Raw genomic sequence first — 20912 nt, forward strand, 5'->3', positions numbered from 1 at the left:
GCCCTATGAATTTTTTTTTCTTCACCATATGTTTTAGTTACCTAATTATGTGTTTTAGCATGTCTAATTATTTAAAGGCATAAAAACACCTTAATTTATTCAATGTTTTTCTTAAAATAGCCGTTTTTTTCCAGAAATTCTGTTGTGTTTTTAAATTTTTCTGGTTATCAGATGAAGGCATAAAACATTAATTAATCTTTTAATTATTGAAAATTAAGCAGACTTTATTTTTTTGGTATACAAAGGGGATTTACTATTAAAATTAAAACATGGAAGAAATGTTGTGTGATTATTCATTAAAAAATTTAATCATTAATCACATATAGTAGTAGTAGTAGTAGTATGCTATGTACATTCTGCTGAACAATAGTAATACATTTCTGGCAAATACTTGTCTTTAAAGGGATACTCCACCCCAAAATGAAAATTTTGTCATTAATCACTTACCCCCATGTCATTCCAAACCCGTAAAAGCTTTGTTTGTCTTCGGAACACAATTTAAGATATTTTGGATGAAAACCAGGAGGCTTGTGACTGTCCCATAGACTACTAGAATATTTTTTGTAAGCGAAGAAAACAAAAATAACAACTTTATTCAACAATTCCTTTGTCAACAGTCTCCTCTGTGTCTCTCTGTGATGAACACGTAGGTTATCATCACGTGAACATCAGTTCACAGTGTATATTGATTTACTGTTTGTTATGAATATGATTTGATGTGTATAGAGACAATGTCATGTCTATTGTTCAAATTGTATTTTGTAGGTGAGTACAAGAATCGAACAGAGACTTTGAAGTTTTCATTTATTTTATGGTGCATATGTTTGTTTAATACATTTCATGGTATAACTTGTCTGTCTGGTCCTGTGTTTGGGAGGGGAGTGTTTTGATGTCTTGAATATCCTGATTTACTGTTCTAATTAGTGGTTAGTCCATTTACTGGGACAGAGATGGATATAGATGCTTTGAAATGGTAATTGTATTATTTGGAATGTTTATTGTTTGCATATGATCAATGATAATATTCATGATAATGATTGTGGGTTTAAATGTGTGTGTGATTGGCACTGGTGCAGAACTAAATGTGTATTCTTTGTAATGAATGTTAATTTACCCCTACAGTTGGTATGATCCGCTAGTGTTTGGCGGGATGATCGTATACAAGTGATAGCTCTGTGTTTAGGGAGTGGGGAGGCCATGGATGGCCGAGGGCTGTAGCATGTGAAGCCCAATGCGGGGAATGTGTGGGTCTGACGTGAGACTTAATTGCCGTGGCCAGGTCTGAAGCCTTTTTTTGCTGCTCTCAGCATGTTTTATTTTTATGTATAGTTAATTTGAGTATTTTTGTTGGATTATTTTTGTTTATATTGAAATTTGGTGAGAGCACTTGTGACGGGACAGCTGTCAGCAAATAAATCCCTTGGACTTTAATGATTGCCCAGGGCTCTAGACTAACTTTTTGCACTGGTTGCACTGGTGCGCCTACATTTTTTTTCTTAGGTGCACCAGCAAAAAAAGTTAGGTGCACCCAAATTTTCGACCGCATTGCATTTAACACCGCAGTTTTACAAGTTCACTTTTTTTTAAATCGCTGTCCAAATAGACAATATTGACTTGTAAATGATTAACTAACAATCTGGTCAACATAAAGTTCTTTATTTAAAGCACAATTCTAGAAGAAAGGTAACTTACTGAAAAAGTGTTGGTGCTTAAAGTGCGTCACTGAGCTGAAATTTAAACTTAGAACATCTCAAGATAAATGAAATAAAACGAAAATCTAAATGAAGTGTTTTAAGGGCTTCAAACTGAATGTCTCATGGCTCAGTGTCTTATGGACTATCCTCCATTGCAGTCACATGCCCCTCGGGTGGCCAACTCCTGTAGTTTGGCCTTCATGATCTTTGGTCTTGGCTAAACCAGCTGGCCACACTCTCTCTAGCATCAAAATCTTCCAGACTTGGCCCCTCTACACTGATTCTTATCAGAGCTTCCACTGTGTCTGAATGAAGGGATGCTCTAGTGTCTGATTTGAACAGCTAAACACTCCCTAAACAGCTTATACTACTGTCTCCGCTATTAAAATAGTTCAGTTTTGTATGTAATAACAAAGTGATTATATTTAATTTAGTTTATTAAGTTGATTTAGAAAAACTTTTGGAGCATTTTTTGTTTGTTAAATATAAGTTGTAGGTTTTTTTTAAAGTAACGATCAAGTGGCCAGCGTTGGACAGTGAGCCTATGTTTGATCAATTTAGCCTTCTCAAATCATCATGACTCGCCTAAAATAAAATCTATAGATATAAAACAGTTCAAGCATATAACAATGTTTAAACGTTAGACCCAGATAAATGTGCGCTATATCCAATAGTTTTGTGCGTAGACACTTCAGGACATGGAGACGCCAGCGTGATCACTTGCATTTTTTTTTTCAGTAGATACGCCGTCATTTTTGCACATAAAGGTAAGAGTAATACATCATTCGTAACTGCAAAGGGTCTGTTATTTGTGTGCACTCACAATATCAACAAAACGTTGTGCTTTTATAAAATAAAGAAAACAAACACGATGCGCTTTCTGCATCTCATCTTTAACAGGAGTACAAAAATGAACCGAAACTCAGTGAAAACATGCCTCACAGACATGATAAATATATCTATAGAAAGATTTAAATGATTACTTAACGAAATAAAACAAATCGAAAACAAAAACTATTTCATTATAATCATAATCCGGGAAAATGAAATTCTCTCTAAAGGCGCTTCTAATGAGATGACGAGTCAGGATCAGCAACTTCATCCTTGCGACACAGACTCAGAAAACTGTGAATAATACAAATATCTCCTTACTATTTCCCCCGTCACATTTATGGTAATTACATTTGCCAGTGCTTTGCGGCAAGCTTGAGTTAAATATAAAAATATAAAAGTAAGGAGAAGTCTAAAACAGGCGGGAGGCCCAGCCCGCGTCTGAACTATGACGTGAAAATTATCCCGAAGCCCGGCTCGAGGGGCGTAAAAAAGTCGGGGTCTGTCGGGCTCGGGCTGAAATGCAGGGCTCTAGTGTCTGTTGTTGAACCACAGGGAGACTTTCAGAGTCGCGGAGACTTTTTTTTTTTCCCCTTGAACGTGACCTTGGTCCAACCAAATTTTTTTTAATATCACCATTTATAAACTAACTCTAATGAGAAACCAAATTGCACTCTAGAGCCCTGTTGCCTACGTTGTACTCAACTCATTCGATCTCTTCCCTGGCCCTATGGCAAAAATATACATTACAACTCAGGTTAGCTGTAAACCAACCAGCACATCCGACCTCTGGTGGCAGTGGCTTTTCGACACTCTCCCATATCACTGTATACTGCGGATGCTCTTCTGTATCAGCCGTGCCACAAGGATGTGCTGTTTCTACGTGTATTTAGCTTTGATTTGAAAGAAAACGCATCCTTGATGACTTTGAAACTCCTGAAGTGTTTCCAATTTTGTGTGCCTTATGCATCAGACGTTCAGCCAGTGTTCCGTGGGTGTGACGTCTGAGGCTGAGACTACCTTTTGGAAACTTAAAGGTTGGGTAAGAAATTTCTCATAGCCAATGTTGACATTTGAAATCACCAAAACAAACATGCCCCTACCCCAAAAGGGTCTCGCCACTATTTTGATAGCTCCTCCCCACGCATGCGTATGCAACCCAGGCAACGATTAGTTCTGTGAAACAAAGCAAAACCAATGTTACACCGTGTCTCTCCGCATCACATCTGCTGAGCGCAAGCAGCTTACACTCTTCTGTGTCAGCCGCGATACGAGTATACATTTTCTACATGTATTTACACTTTGATTTGAATGAAAACAGCGCATCTGTGCAGAGCGTAAACTGCTTGCGTTCAGTGAATCTTCTCCAAAATTGCGCTACGGTGATTTGGAGAGACACAGAGGAGATGACTTGTTTAATAAAGTCATTATTTTTTATTTCTTTGCATACAAAAAGTATTCTCGTCGCTTCAGAACGTTAAGGTTGAATCACTGATGGCAGATGGATTATTCTGAATATTAATACCATACTTTACCTTAACATTACAATTTAATTTAAATTCAATTCAACAGTAAAAACACAACCCTCCCTCATCCAAAATATCTTAAATTGTTTTCTGAAGATGAACAAAGCTTTTAGGGGTTTGAAACCACATGGGGGTAAGTAATTCATGTCAAAATTTTCATTTTGGGGTGGAGTATCCCTTTAAGCCTTCTTTTATTCCTCAGAAGTTTTCCTCTATCTTTCTATTCCTCATCTCTATCTTTGTCGCTCGGCTAATGTCCGTCCTGTGCACTGAACGCTCTCTCCTCCACTTCATCAGTAGACGCCCCTTACTGTTTACTCTGCCTGAATCAGTTTTCTGAAGAGAGATAATTATACTACACCAAACGTCAAAATTTGATTGATGATGTTGACCTTTTTGACCAACAAAAAGAAACTGTACTCTCTCTCTCTCACACATCCACACACACACGCTCCAACTATACCAGACTATAGGAACCAGGGGTCTCTCTCTCGCTCGCTATCTCGCTCTCTCTCTCTCTCTCTCTCTCTCTCTCTCTCTCTCTCTCTCTCTCTCTCTCTCCCCCACTCCGACCCACACACACACACAGACAGACAGACTATAGGAACAAGGGCTCTCTCTCTCTCTCTCTCTCTCTCTCTCTCTCTCTCTCTCTCTCTCTCTCTCTCACTCTATCTCTCAATTTCAATTTTCAATTCAATTTTGGTGAGCTTTATTGGCATGACAAAAACTGTACATTTGTATTGCCAAAGCAGCTGGGCTGCTTACAAATAGTGCACATATGTATTAACAGAATGAAAAAGAATAATAGTAATAATAAAAATATATAAAAAGTATTAAGCATGTAGTGCAAAATGAATTAGTGTATGTAAGTGTATAAGTTAGAAATAAAATAAGATACAGTATTAGATTTACAGAGGCAAAATATACATCTAAGTAATATAATAGAGTAATATGGCATAACATAATCTACATGTGCTGGGAACATCAGATCAGGGCAGGTTGAGGGTTTTCTCTTATATCATGGCACTCATACACACACTTACACAAACACACAAACTCTCTACAATCTCCCTCCTTCTCTCTCTCAAATACCACACCCTCTCCTGGCTTCTCTTCCCCCATCACCCTTCTCTCTCGGCTCTCTGTCCTGGTCTCTCTCTCTCTCTCTCTCTCTCTCTCACGCATGTGTACACATGCAATCGTCTCCAAGTCTTTTTCTTTTAAATGAAAATAAATAAATTATGCGATCACACACAATATAAAACAAAACTTTTACAGTAGTTTTAGTCATCACTAAAAATATAAAAATGTTGTACATTTTACCAGGATCAGGAAAAAAATATATAATTTAACAGGCCGAACGATTTGGGCTACTGGGGACCCGGACATTTCATTGACATGTTTTATGCAGACTTTCCATAGGCACAATTCAATTCAATTCACATTAATTGTCGCAACATATTTTCTACATTATATTTAGAACCTTTTATATTCATATTTACATTATATTAATGATTTTTATACATTATCTTCCCCTAAACCTACCATCACAGTAAAAAGATCATGTAGTTTAATTGGTCTTTTTCAAAAGCTGTATAATTTATTTTTTACTGTACACCTACCACCACAGAATAAAATTCTGCATGTGCTTACATTTTTAATTAAATTTTGTTTTTAAGCGATCTGAATTATGACTACTCAAGAAGTTTCACCATAAACCACATTTACCTTGTTATATCAGTGTAATATCCATGCCACTATACAAATTTGTATTCTGATAAATCATATAAACAAGCACACATGTACATAAACGTATCAAGTTAAAGAGACTTATCTCTATTTTAAAGATTATGAAAATAAAATATATAATTATATATGACAGCATGTTACTATCATGCTACTAAAGAAAAACATTCATTTTAAACAAGTATTCACCATTAAAGAACATATAACTTAAAAAAAACATCAAATTAACAAACATGTTACTAAACCAAAGCAAATCATTTATCATACATTTTAATCATGTATTCAGCATTAACTTGTTTATTGAACTTATGAAACACATTTTAAACACATTTTAATTTTAGTTTTTCATTAACCACGCATAAATGCTGATTTCTCAAAATCACAGACATTTAAATTCATGCTGCTCACACATTTTTGTAGCCCCGTTTGTGCCGAATACAGTATATTAATACATTAACATTAATATGTTTTAAGATACTGAAAAAAAAAACACAAATGTCAGGACATGCCAAAATATCTACAGGGCCCCAAAACCCACTCAGACTCCAGGGGTTAAAGAATATGGAAATAAATAATTATACATGAAATCATGTTACTATCATGCTACTAAAGCAATTCATTATTTTAAAAAACAACACAACATTCAATTAAAAAAAAACTTAAAAAACACAAAAATATTATATATAACATACTATATAAAAGAGATAAAACTAAAAATATTTATTTTGCATATAAAATAAACATTTCTGACGATAAATATAAAAAAGATGCCTTACATTTTTTTTGACTGCTAAGAGATAGAGTTACGAAAAGTATGTCCAAACATGAATTAAATGTCCCCAAAATAAAATAATAAAATAAAATAAAATAAAATAAAATAAAAATGTTTAAGTTGAATCATAAACAAAATCTCACAGGTCCTCGTAGGGGTATTCTCCTGTACATAATTTCAAAGCATAACATTAATGTAAAGTTTAAATAAACAGTATCCCTACTACGTCTGATGTCCGGTGATTCTTACATTTCAACAAAATGATAATTTGTATTACATATAATATTTATATATTATTATATTATATTAGATTTATTACGCATTAAACACTTTAGATTCTTTAAAGTTCTTATTTCAAGCATGATCTTCAAAGTTTTAATAACATCTCTCTATCTCTCTCTCACACACGCACACACAATGAAACATGTTGCAAAAGTCTTTCTGTATGTTTAAAAATAAAACTAAAAATATTTATTTTGCTTTGAACGGATGCGAAGGAGCTTGTTAGTTTGTCACAGCACAGACACGGCTGTGAAGTTTAAATGAAGTTAATGTATCTTTCAGAAAAATATTTTCATAGAAAGACCCTCGATTGTATTCAGTCATTAAAGATGGTTCGGGCAGATGCCTCTGCGGACCCATGCATCCTAGAGATGTTTCACACGCTTGTATGTAATTCGAGAACTGACACCTTTACTGCCATTAGGCTACTGTATGTTATGATTAATTTAAAAAGTGTGTGCAAACACAAATGGTCTTTTCACATATGGACCAAATCTAGGCGTGAAATCGTAATTATTTGACTTTTGCTATGGTCGTAATGCTTACACATATCTATGCTATTTTCAGGCACAGAGCAGAAAAGACATTTTGCAGGGCCTCTGTTTAGCTGTTTAAATATACCTCTATTTAAAAGCAAAAAAAGTTTATTTGTAAAAGCAAAAAATGATCACCTATACATGTAACTGCTGTAATTATATTTTATATATTTTATGTTAAAAGCATCTTTACTATCCATATCATCTATCATTTAAATATTTAAAAAACCATATTGCATTCTTTATTTAAAACAATATATCTAACAGAAAATACAAACCAATGTTTACTTAATACACATTCATTTGTTCTTCAAACAAACCACTAACTATCTTTCAACTAACCTCTTCTATTCCTTTACTACTTTACGTAGTGCTTTTCATTTACTGTAAGATCTCTTTACACTAGTGTAATGAAAGTAAACTTCTCTTAAAGTTTATTGCTGTATTTTACTGTATATGCATCCCTCTATTTATGTCGTATACTGTAAGAGTCATTGACTAGCAAAAGGAGGTTTTCGTAACAGTAATTTGAATTGATCTCACTAGTGTTCTCTTGACAGTGAAGTAGTTTGTGTATTTGGCAGGTTTGTGTATAATCTGTGGCCAAAGTTTGAGTCTGACAAATAAGAGCATGTTTTTGACTAAAGTATTTGATTTTGACCTGGAAGTTTGAAATTTGCACAAGTTGATGTGTAGTTTTGAGATTGTGTTTATAGTTGTGAGAAAATGGTGAATTGTTTCATTAATTGTGTTAGCAATCGATATAAAGTGTAATGCATTTTAATGCCACAGAACATTGCAAAACCCACACATGCAAGTCAACAAACATACAACACCCCACATTACATACTCAGCACTTCACTGCACTCAAACCAACACACACACACACACACACACACACACAAACACCACAAATATAAACAAAAGCAAGTTGATACTTACTGTTCAGTAATCTGTATTTTTACTGTGTTGTCATTTTTAAAAATGTTTTAAGAGATTTTAAGTTGCATTTGTAAAAAAGTCATTTAATATTTGCCAGTTGTCTGTCATGTCTTCCACTCATTGTAACATATAACTAATTTAAGTATTGAGCAGTACCTAGGTATTTGTAAAATACAAAAACTATAAATTAGTAATCTAAAAAAAGCAAAAATTTTATAATGGGGTAAGCAAGAATTTCATTGTATAAATAACTTAAATTTATTAGTAAAATGGCAAACTCAAAAAATTTGATAAACCAACTAATAAAGATTTTAAGTAGGGCTCCAAAACGATTAATCGCGATTATTTATATATATATATAAACAAACACACACAAAAACACAAACACAAACAAAAAATACATAGTCGACATATATACACATCACGATTAAACGTTTCTCAGCTCTAATTTTAAGGTAACACTGCTTAAAATTCCATGTGAAATTTAAGAAAAGGTGAGCAAAAAGTTATGCAGTATATTTTTACGTAAATCTAGCATATTTTTATTATTATTATTATTATTATTATTATTATTATTATTTATTTATTTATTTATTTATTTATTTTTTTGTGCAGTTTTACACTTTCAACTGAAACACATATCACCATTGCACTCAAAACTAGAAATTCAGTAAAGTTTGAGGTTGTTAAAGTTCCAGACTCTTGTAAAGGATACAGACACAAAAAAAATAAAGGAATTTTGTGCACACAAAACCCTATGTAACTCAGTCACTAAGAAAATTACCATATGAATGTGGAAAATTCCGCTCGTGATCATTTGGCTATATTTTTATAAGCGTTGCTTTAAATTTCTTTCTTTTTTTCCTTACAACACTAGATTTAGACCTCTTGTTTAGATAGCTGACGACAATGTTCACATTTTACTCATCGTACTCGTTTCTTTCAACATTTCCGCTTGACATTAAAGTGTAGGTCTATGTTTACACCCCATCGGTCATAAGCATAAGCATCTACCGAGTGCTACATTTTTCTTTTTGTACACTTTTGGCGGATTTGGTAGAGGGACTGTCATCTTGTTGTAATGTGACCGCAATTAAGACCATAACATTACACTACATACCCTTGAAAAGGTTATAGACATAGTCTTTTATACAGGAACTATGTTTGCCCATCAGAACTATGTATCAGTATACCGAAATCCACTCTTCTAAACTATTGTGAAAGTTTTAATGTAGCTCTGTAAATACCTTTTTTCTACTTACTGTATACATTTTTGTTTGGTTGTTTTTGTACAGTCTTTAAACATGCGATGTGTGTTTACATGAATTAATGAATGGCAGCGAGACACTAGGCTTCAACATGAAAAGCGAGTCTCTGTTACAACTACGTATAAAATGACACATTACAAATCATGGATGCGCTATTTTCTTTGTATGTGTCTCTAAACAGTACTTCAATAAATAGACCACTGTTGATAAGTAGTTCATTTAAGCGAGAGGCGGGATGATTTTGACTGTTTTAGTCATTCATTGTGTTTTAGGTCTGATCCAGGAAACTGCAGTACAACTGCAACTGCGCTTTGTCATGTCTGTCTTAATAACCTGTTCTTCTTTAAGAACACATGCGGTGAGCAGTATTTGACATCTATTAATTCTCTAAATTTTTCACAACTGCAAATGTTTGTTTAGCATAAATATTAGGTTTAGTTGGTTACATAATTGTCAGGCATGAAGCTTATATTTATTTTAAATAATTATGATAGAATTACAGGTTACGGTAAGTTGGGTGCCTGTAAGCGGTGAAAACTCTACTGTAAAGGTGTCAGAGACGAGAGTGTTACTCAAACAGTCCATAGCGTTATCTTTTAATAAAATATTGTTTTGCATGTTACTAAGACAAAATCTTCAACAGTGTTCATAAATGCATTGAAATGAATATAAACATACAAATCTTTATAATGACCATGAGAATAATATAGCCTAACAACACTTACACAAATGCTTGTTCTAACTCTTTCGACTAAAATTGCAAGATTTCTTGACTTTATCAGTGTGTAACGGGCGCTAGGCCTCATCACGCCGTAGTGAATTCTAGACCACAAAGTTTTTCACTACATTACACTAAGAAACAAGTACAATTTTCCATACAGTTGGAGCAGTGAGCAGCCTTGCACCAGTGTTCTGACGATTCGGTGTTTCCCGTAAAGGATGTCACAAACCAGATAACAGAAATGCCTCCCTGCCTCTTTAATTACTGAACACATTGTTTTCAATGACGCACACTCCACAGACTTGCCGCATCGTGTCTTTAACTGCCTAATGCATGTTTCCCATGACTGTATGTGCACTTGGGCCTTAAAATAAATAATTATACAGCTTTTAAAAAGATCAAATTAACTACATGATCTTTAGAATGTTTACTGTGATGGTAGGTTTAGGGGATGATACTGTATAAAAATCATTAATATAATGTAAATATGAATATAAAAGGCTCTAAATATAATGTAGAAAATATGTTGCGACAATTAATGTGAATTGAATTGAATTGAATTGTGCCTATGGAAAGTCTGCATAAAACATCTCAATGACATGTCCGGGTCCCCAGTAGCCCATATCGTTCGGCCTGTTAAATTATATATTTTTTTCCTGATCCTGGTAAAATGTTTTTATATTTTTAGTGATGACTAAAACTACTGTAAATGTTTTGTTTTATTTTGTGTGTGATCGCATTATTTATTTTCATTTTAAAGAAGAAGATAAGACTTGGGGACGATTGCATGTGTACACATGCGTGAGAGCGAGAGAGCGAGAGAGAGAGAGAGAGAGAGAGAGAGAGAGAGAGAGGGAGAGAGTGTCTGTATGTGTCAATATGTGTCTGCCTGCCATGATATAAGAGAAAACACTCAACCTGCCCTGATCTGATGTTCCCAGCACATGTAGATTATGTTATGCCATATTACTCTATTATATTACTTAGATGTATATTTTGCCTCTGTAAATCTAATACTATATCTTATTTTATTTCTAACTTGTACACTTACATACACCAATTCATTTTGCACTACATGCTTATTACTTTTTATATATTTTTATTATTACTATTATTCTTTTTCCTTCCGCTAATACATATGTGCACTATTTGTAAGCAGCCCAGCTGCTTTGGCAATACAAATGTACAGTTTTTGTCATGCCAATAAAGCTCACCTAAATTGGAAATTGAGAGAGAGAGAGAGAGAGAGAGCCCTTGTTCCTGTAGTCTGGTATAGTCTGAGCGTGTGTGTGTGTGCATGTGTGAGCGAGAGAGAGAGTAAAGTTTTCCGAAAGTAAAAAGTGTAATAACTCAGGGATCTCCTCTCAGTCTGCCTGTCTGCTGTTCTGCTCCCCCTCACACCTCTCATTTCACAGAGGAGGTGAAACTCTCTGCACTCTGAATTCAGCTTAAACTATCAACCGGCATTGTGTAAGAAGTAATATCCATACCAACCCCTGGAAAATGTACAACATCTTTTCATTAAACTCAAAGTTTCTTATTTTTATTTAATTATTTATATTTCTGTATTTTCAAATCAATATACAACGTTATGTATTTTATTTAAATTCTTTTATACAACCATCAGATTATGTGTGTGATCTGTTCTCACAAAATGTTTAAAATTGTTTATTTATTATTGACCTTAAAACAAATATCTTTCTCACTTCACCATAGAGTGAGAGAGAGGGAACAAAAAATTCCCTGCCTTGGAATGCAACCGGTCTTACGGGTCACCTATTCATCTAAGCGAATGCAATCCGATGCCGCCTTTGATGGGGAAACCCCGTCCCAAGTGACAAACCATAAAATCTTTCAGCCTAAGTTCGCCTGTCACCGGATGGTCACGCACAGACAGCATTTGTCTTCCGTAACAGATGACATAACCAATATCGCAAACAGGTATCGTGTCGCATACCGGAGGTCCGGTTGTCTATATTACAAACAGGTGACCATAACACTAGTCATAAGTTTAATACCTAATGACATGATATATTACAACACAGATGTCATATCACAGCTGCCGATCGTTCACAGATGTCGTAAATATTCAGTCATTTTACGACTGATGACATAAGCATGATTTATTACAAACAAATGTCATATCACATGTCGTAACAAAAGCTGCGACCGTTAAAAGGTCAAAAGGTCAAAGCCACGTGGGTGGGGGAGGGGTAAAGGTCAAAAGGTCAAAGCCACGTGGGTGGTCGGGGTGGGGTCAAAAAGTTCAAAGCCATCAATCAAATTTTGTCATTTGGTGAAGTATAATTCTCTCTCTGAAGCGTTTTTGAAAAATTGGTTACACCACCTTTAATGACTTTAATGACTTAACTGATGACTATGGGGCCTTTCGCACCGCAGGAACCTTTTCAAAGTACCAAAACTAATTGTGGAACTACCCACTTTTGATTTTAGTACCGGACTGCCTTATTCGAGAACCAAATTAGCTCCTACTCCGGAGCAGGGTCTAACCAGCACAACTGGTACTGCCTGTGACGTAAGTAGACATTGATTGGCCAGACACTTTTAAAAATGCCCTCACCCACCATGATTTTAAACGGTGTGTAACATACTGTAAACAAAATTGTCAACTTATTTCGCAAGTATGACGAACAGCGATTAAATATACGGATGCTGAAGTGCAGGCACTTGTAGCAAATGTAGCACTGCCAGTTGTCTTTGGAGACACTTAGTCCTCCTTTCCGTTCTTTTAATTGCTTTACGTATACGTTGACATTCCATGTCCATTATTGTGAAACCCGCGAGACACAACAAAAACACAGCTCCGATCACAGCGTCTTCCATCCTCCTGTTAACGTTGTTCTTATTTGTTTTCGTTGTTGAACGCAGTGCACAAATGACGTCGCTGTCGACTGGCTTACGTCACTTCCTAGTACACACTGTCGGTGCGAATGCAACCCTTTAAATGGGACTGGGAAACAAAATCGCGCAAAATCGTTCCAGTACTTTAGTACTGTACTTTTAGTTCTGGAACTAAAGTGGTGCGAAAGGCCCTTATGACTATTAACTACATTGCATGTTCATAGTTTCTTTTGCGCTTTAGTATGACATAATACAGGCTACAGTGTGCCTGAATGGCTGAGAGAGCTCGACATGTTATTGTTTAGACCTAACTACCACCATAAAACAAGTTGTCATCAGAAAAATGAAAGCTGCTTATCAAATGGTATGTAATACTTCAAGTCCTGTACAAGTCAGTGTTTGTAAGTCATGTGTGTAAATAAAGTTGACAATACCTTTGACTTTGCAACACGGTACAGCAGTGTTTCAGTCAATACAACATTCAGCAGGTGAAAAATTGCAGAATATGTGGATCAGTTGTGTCCAGTTGCAAGCAGTAAAGTTAAGCGCATAGTTGTTTCACAGGAAAGGCTGTGCAGATTCAGCTTCCTCCAAAAATACTGGAATGCTGGTTTACATCTAGACAACACAAAACCAGACCAATTCAAATGAATGCTTTTTGTGTTTTATAAACCGTTTATGGTGGAGAAATTCAGTCAACTTGGACTTTTGTGACTCAAACAAGAAACTATTTTGGTTAGATTCAGACTTTTTTGAATTTGGATGGGTTAAATGCAGAGCACAAATTCAGAGTATGGGTCACCATAGTTGGCCACATTTCCAAACATTCCTCTTGCCATTAATAATTCGTAATAATCCAGTGAGATTTTTTTTGTGTGTGCACAAGGAGCCTGACAGCAGCCAGTGCTGCACACAGACACCTGATCTCACAATCATAGAGTCCATCTGAGATTACATGATAAAACTGAGACAGACTAAATCTAGAAGAACTCTGGCAACATCTTCAAGATGCTTCTAGAAACATACCTGCAATAACATGGATTAAAACTATTCAGTGAAAATACTAATGGCCTAAGACTTTTGCACAGTGCAGATTATTAACTGTACTATAAGTAGACATTTGTGGTTTAACAACTTAACATAATTTTTTGTCTTTATCTATGATATATTAATATTTAATATCTTTAATTTATTTTTTTTTAAAAAGTGAAAAAAATCAAATATACATTTGTTCCTGTTGGTTTTAGAGATTTTTTTTCCGCTCCAAATTGCCAGTTCTAGAATTTGATCCAGCTGTGGTGGTGCTCAGGAAAAGTTCAAACATAGCTTTAGAGCAACTGTCAGCTTTCAAGCGTTCTATTCTCCAGTGGTATAAATACAAAATACAATAAATGCAAATAGGGCTACAGTTTTGCCTGGCAGATGTTGAAATGTGTGAAGAAAAAAAAATCCTATAGATTTTCTTTAAAGGGGAGATCCACATAATTTATAGAGACCCAAATATAGAGACATGAGCAGAGGAGTTGCTCTTTTGATCTGGGACAAAAGCAACTACCTATCCATGCCCTAGCAACGGTCCAGAACTCCCTACCAACCACATGGCAGCGCCCTGGCAACCACTCACAACAAAAGCATCACGCTTGTCGTTAACTTTGCGAGGGCAAGAACCACTCGCATTTCCTTCAAAACAAGTTTTACAAATTTCTCTTGATTCTCCGCTTCATAGTGTTCAGAATCATCTTTATATAAAGTGATAATACTTATATAAGTGATTTACTTTTCCTTAACTATAAACATTTGTTTACATTTCAAATTACCAAGACTAATCAATTAAATAGTTACCATTGACCTTTTTTAGTTTAGTATGAAAAACTATCCTAGTTTTTGATGGTCATCATACCTGTTATCACTGCTGATTCAACACCTTTGAGAAGAAACCCATCTTCTTGTGATAAAACTGCATTGGAGAAAACAGCATAGCATCAAAAGAATTCTCAAGGTGTTGGAAAACATGTCCATGACTCTCACAAAGGTCTTCAGGACAGAGAATTGCTGCACTAATGCAGCACTGGATTCATCCATTAGTTGAGTCCAAACAAGCAGCTCTTTTACGACACGATGGCCAGCCTAACCCACGTGGGGCTGTGACAGCTCCAACTTGCACGCTTCATTTCTCATGTGTGCTCATGAAGGACCACAGCAACATTCCACGAGCACACGACGAATCGCCATCCAAGGCCTCACATCGCAGATATAGATTTACAGATGATTAGAAAGCATGTTTGTCACTGCCGCAGCACAGAATGCAACAGCTTTCATTTGAATGTGACTCGCGGTCAGTGTCAGTGTAAATGTGAATATTTGCCTCTTTGTAATCCGCTTTTGTTCTTTTTTTCAGGAAGTGGGCAGAATGAAGATCGAGCTTTTTGCCGACATCGTTCCGAAGACTGCAGAAAATTTCCGGTAAGATGATTCCACGGTCCTTTCATGCATAAACCCAGAATACGCTCATGTGGAATTGCCGCAGACAAATATCACACACATCTAAAAACTAACTTTTCTGTGTCTTTCAGGCAGTTCTGTACTGGTGAATTCAAGTAAGTCAGTCAGATTTCAGTGAGTTAAAGGGATAGTTGACCCAAAAATGAACATTTGTTGTTTATTTACTCACCCTCAGGTCATTCAAAATACAGGTGATTTTTTTTCTTTCATTAAAACAGTAAAGTAAATATTTTTAACTGAAACCAGGGTCCTTGGTGATTCATAAAACGAGTAAAAACAGGCAACACAAAATTATTACCCGTGGCTCCTGATGATACATTGAGGTCTTATGACTCGAAACAATCGGTCTGTGCAAGAAACTGAACATTATTTACACCATTATTACCTGTGAAGTCAGAATGAGCTGGTTCAAATAACTGTTTGTTTACGTAATCACACAATAGTCCGAAAGTGTGTTTTGATTGAATGACTTGTAGATCTGTGCTGCTCGAGCCGCAAACTGTTTCAGACGATTCAGTCTGGTTGGGTGAGTTAAAAACGTGAAGTGAAGTGACATACAGCCAAGTATGGTGACCCATACTCAGAATTCATGCTCTGCATTTAACCCATCCAAAGTGCACACACACACCGTGAACACACACACCGTGAACACACACCCAGAGCAGTGGGCAGCCATTTATGTTGCAGCGCCCGGGGAGTAGTTCAGGGTTCGGTGCCTTGCTCAAGGGCACCTCAGTTGTGGTATTATCGCAGCTTCGGCTAAAAGTAAAAGGACGTACATCTTGGATGGCCTGAGGGTGAGTAAATAATGTTCATTTTTTTAGAAGTACTATCAAATTAACAGATAACTTCAACCACATGCATAGAAGTAACCTACATTTAAACATTTACATTAACATTTGGTTAAATTCTGTCCTGACTCTCAGTATGTAGTTGCTGACCTGCAATTCGGCTAAATAATCTTATGGTTTCAGAAGTACATTAACATTTGGTTAAATGAGTTATTGTGACTAATGCTTTTGAAGATAAAAAAAAGATTCTAAACCTATAGTGCCACATTTACATTAACATTTGGTTAAATGAGTTATTGTGACTAATGCTTTTGAGGATATAGAAATGATTCTATAAAAAAATGTGCTGGATAAGGTTACAGATTAAACACAGCTTGTATTTCAAGAAAGCATGTTGAGTGCACAGCTCTCTCTTCCTGGTCCTGTTTGAATTTGCATGTACCTTGTTCATGTGGTGCTTTTATTCAATGTAGGAAGGATGGTGTTCCTGTCGGCTATAAAGGCTGCACATTTCATCGGTGAGACACTTTAGTCCGTATTGTTCCCTCACTGTTATATTGAATAACAATATTTAGTGCTGTATGGCTTAATCAATGTATAATTAGACAAAGAAGTTTGTTCAAATATATAATTCTAAGTCATAAAACGTTTGGCTTTTATGTTTCTGTCCTTCAAAGAGGTGTTGCAAGTTTTTCATTTATCAAACGTTCAATGCAAATCCTCCCTGAATGATGCTTTGCAATTCAGAACAGCACTATGATATTGACAATGCAAATAATGGCTTTCATGGCACTGAATTTGGGTCAAAGGCTTTGTTATGTTACGTTTATAGCACCCAATATATATGTATATCACAATCTAATGGTATAATTAAAAGGAAAATTATGATGTTACACAGTTACATTATATGTTTGCAGACGTGCCTTTCTTGCTGCATGTTACCCATAAAAGTGTATGATGTGATCACAAAATATCTGTTGAACAAAAAAAATGATAATGTGCATCTTTTCTTTTGGCAGGGTGATAAAGGACTTCATGATTCAGTGTGGTGATTTTGTCAATGTAAGTTTTGATCAAACAGCGTTTGGGGTCTGTTTGTGTGTTGACTGTCAGGCATGATACCCATCTTTTCAAACAAGGATGTGCTTTTATAAATGACCCAATAAGGATGTGCCCTTATATTTGGAGTCATCCGTTTTTCTAATAGTTTGATTAATTTGCAGTATTAATTACTTTCCTAAATAATATCTTAAATAAAATACAAACTAAATTACACTGTAAACTTAATTCTAAAAATAATTATAAAAATTAAAATACATAAAAAATAAAATAAATTACAGAGACTTTACGACTTCTAACCAGTTTTTAATTAAATGGTATATTAAAACTCTGGTGTAAATGATAAAAAAAGTATGTGTCTGACTCTTGTGTGTGTTTGTCTGCCTCTAGTGGTCAGAGAGCCCTACTGTACACACACACACCAGCTGGGTTCACAAAGGAGCTAGCCTGCATGTCTTATGGTTTATTGAGTGATTCAGATTTTCTGGATCTGTGAGAGTGGTGGTAAACACTGTGTTCTGGTCCATCAGGGGGATGGCACTGGGATCTGCAGTATCTACAGGGGACCGTTTGCAGATGAGAACTTCCGAATGAAGCACTCTGGCCCTGGACTCTTGTCAATGGTAAAGCTTCTATACACACCGTAGAAGTGTAAAACCCTTGCTGTACATTCACAGTATGCCTTATGACAGCATATCAGTGATGTTATATTAAGTACTGTTGTCATTACAATGCTGACCCTAAACTTATATGATGCATCTAGTGGGGAATATGTTCGATTCACACTTCACTCCAAAATCGAACAGGACACAAAGAAACCAATTTTAAGGGCCATTCAAGGGTTGATTGATTCATTTTCAGATTAGACAATGTTTCTTTTAACTCGTGCCCACAAAAATCCTCTCAACTGTGTTACTAACCCAACTATCCCCTGAAAACTCAAAAATTGTTAATCACCAAAACCATGTGACCAGCATCATGCGAAGTCATTTTCTTTGGAGATGGACATTTTGAACACATTACTCATCAAAGACCAAGTGATACATTGCTATAGGATAAATGCACTCCATCTAGCCATCAGATTGTTTATTCTCTGTTGTTTCCAATCAAAAATGTCAAATCATATTTTTCCCCGGCAGGCAAACAGTGGACCTGGAACAAATGGCTGTCAGTTTTTTATCACCTGCACAAAGTGTGACTGGTTGGATGGGAAGCATGTGGTATTTGGTAGGTCGGATAAATCCTGTACTGATTCAGTACTGAGGGAACTCGTGTCATTAACTGCTGGGGGTCTTTCTTACAGGAAAAGTGGTGGATGGTTTGCTTGTCATGAGAAAAATTGAGGTAAGCCAATATCTTTCAAGTTGTTTACATTTCAAAACGTTCTCAAGTGTCAGTTCTTTCAGAGCAATGTATTATTGATCTTATTGATGATTGATCAGTTCACTTGGGTGGCATTTTGGTGATCTGTTACACTTAAAGCACGTCAACATCTATATAAGAGTCTGAGAGAATTCCTCACGATGACATGGAATTCTCAACATTTTCAGTATTGAATTGTTTTCTTTGAGAGATCAACTACGAAAACATCAAGAAAATGTTGAAGAAACAACCCAGACTCTATAGTGAGCAAATCAGTGCAAACCTCTTCTATGCTTTGATTATTTTATAATCCCTTTCTTTTCTAGATTGCTGTTCTAAGCAATGCAGATATATATAGACAAACACACATGATATATATGTATGTATGTATATGTATGTATATTTGTGTGTGTAAACTGCCTTTTATTTTGGATGCGATCAATCAATTATATATATATATATATATAACACACACACACACACACTTACAGATAAATCAATTTTAAACCTCCTTTTATATTCTATGCGATTAATCGATTTGACAGCTCTGGTTAGATTCTATGTGATGTTTTTCTTATTTCTCCCATACAGAATGTACCAACAGGACCCAACAACAAGCCCAAGCTGCCCATTGTCGTTGCCCAATGTGGAGAAATGTGATGTATTACTGTAATAATTACACATCAGAAAAGACAAATGACCTTTGCTTTAAAGAAAACAGACAAGCCATTTCGGACGACTGACTAATTATCATCTCCATTGCAAATCGTGTCATTTTTGTATAGGGAGTTTTGTGAAATTGCCTGATTATTTGAAAAATTCTTGGTTGAACAGGTTTCTAATTTTTATAATGTATAATGTAAGTCACAGCAAAATTTCATGTTAGAACTCGTCCTTGATTCAGATCTGTCTGTCTACATTTGCATATATGACCAAACTTGAAATTCAAGACAGAAACATGTATTCTTTGTACGTTCTGAAGGACAAGGCTTTTATTTTGATCAGCCTTTAGAAATGGCCTTAAGACTGTTGAGGGTTTTCTTAACCTCATTAAATAAATGTTGACCCTTGTTTTTTTTAAGTCGTTGTGGAGCATTCTTTATTTCACTTCGGATTCAGTGAGAATTGAAATCAAGGGACATTTCCTGAATGAGTTTATGATACTGAACCAACACCTTAAAGGGCAGGCCACTTAATGCAAATTCCTTATGATTGTACTCCCTTTGTCTTCTTATTGCTGCTTACCCTAACCCAGAAACCCCTTCCCCCATCTCTTGGACCGTGTCCCACGCACACAAAAGGGCTCTTTCAGCTGAAGTGCAGGAAGAGTTTGGGCTCGGTGGGAGGCTTCTTGGGTCAATGTTAAAGCCAGTCTTTGTGTGGGACAACAGGGCAGGACCATTAACAATAAAATCACACTTCAACCAGGTCTCCTCGACATTGCCAAAAACATATTTACATGACAAAAGGGAAGGGGGTAGCATGGGTCTGTCTCAAATGGTCGTTGAGTGCTTCCTTTATAATGCGGTGGGAGAAGTCAGTGATGGGATTTATCCCAAAAACACATCATCCTTACACTGAAGTCATGGATGGATTCAGGTTATGATTCACTCACTGATGAATGAAGCTATTCATACCTGCTTCATTTTTGTCTTTGTCATCTTTGTCTGTTAAATATTTTGCACATTGGAGATGAATGCTAGACAGATGAACTGTTTCGACAGTATAATATGAGGACATTTTGAGATAAATGGGAGTTTCATGAATGATAAGTATACAGCTTGGTTTTTAAATATACACCAATTTCCTAAACTGTTTTTGATAATCTCTCGCTCTCTCAATTCCATTTTATAAAACATGATTATAATATAACAAACAATGGAACAACAAGCACCAATAAAACAGTATTACAATAGGGTGCAGAGTGAATAAAATATTATATATATAAAATTGTAATAGTGCTAAGTGTTGAATAAGATTAAAGTAGACATACTCATATGTAAATGAATAAATGT

At 35.6% G+C, this 20912-nt stretch overlaps 1 protein-coding gene across 1 annotated transcript in view; it reads left to right on the forward strand.

The window, feature by feature from the left end:
• Nucleotides 1–19978, forward strand: part of LOC109094791 (peptidyl-prolyl cis-trans isomerase H-like) — a 40815-nt gene extending 20837 nt beyond the window's left edge. The window contains exons 2-9 of the mRNA XM_042762902.1: nt 15582–15646; nt 15757–15780; nt 16950–16994; nt 17496–17538; nt 18066–18158; nt 18675–18762; nt 18839–18879; nt 19489–19978. Of these exons, the coding sequence (XP_042618836.1) occupies nt 15582–15646; nt 15757–15780; nt 16950–16994; nt 17496–17538; nt 18066–18158; nt 18675–18762; nt 18839–18879; nt 19489–19557 (468 nt within the window). The 3' untranslated portion in view covers nt 19558–19978. The remainder of the gene's footprint in view (nt 1–15581; nt 15647–15756; nt 15781–16949; nt 16995–17495; nt 17539–18065; nt 18159–18674; nt 18763–18838; nt 18880–19488) is intronic.
• Nucleotides 19979–20912: the final 934 nt, after the last annotated feature.

This window comes from Cyprinus carpio, chromosome A8 (genome assembly GCF_018340385.1).
Source record: "Cyprinus carpio isolate SPL01 chromosome A8, ASM1834038v1, whole genome shotgun sequence".
Classification (NCBI taxonomy): domain Eukaryota; kingdom Metazoa; phylum Chordata; class Actinopteri; order Cypriniformes; family Cyprinidae; genus Cyprinus; species Cyprinus carpio.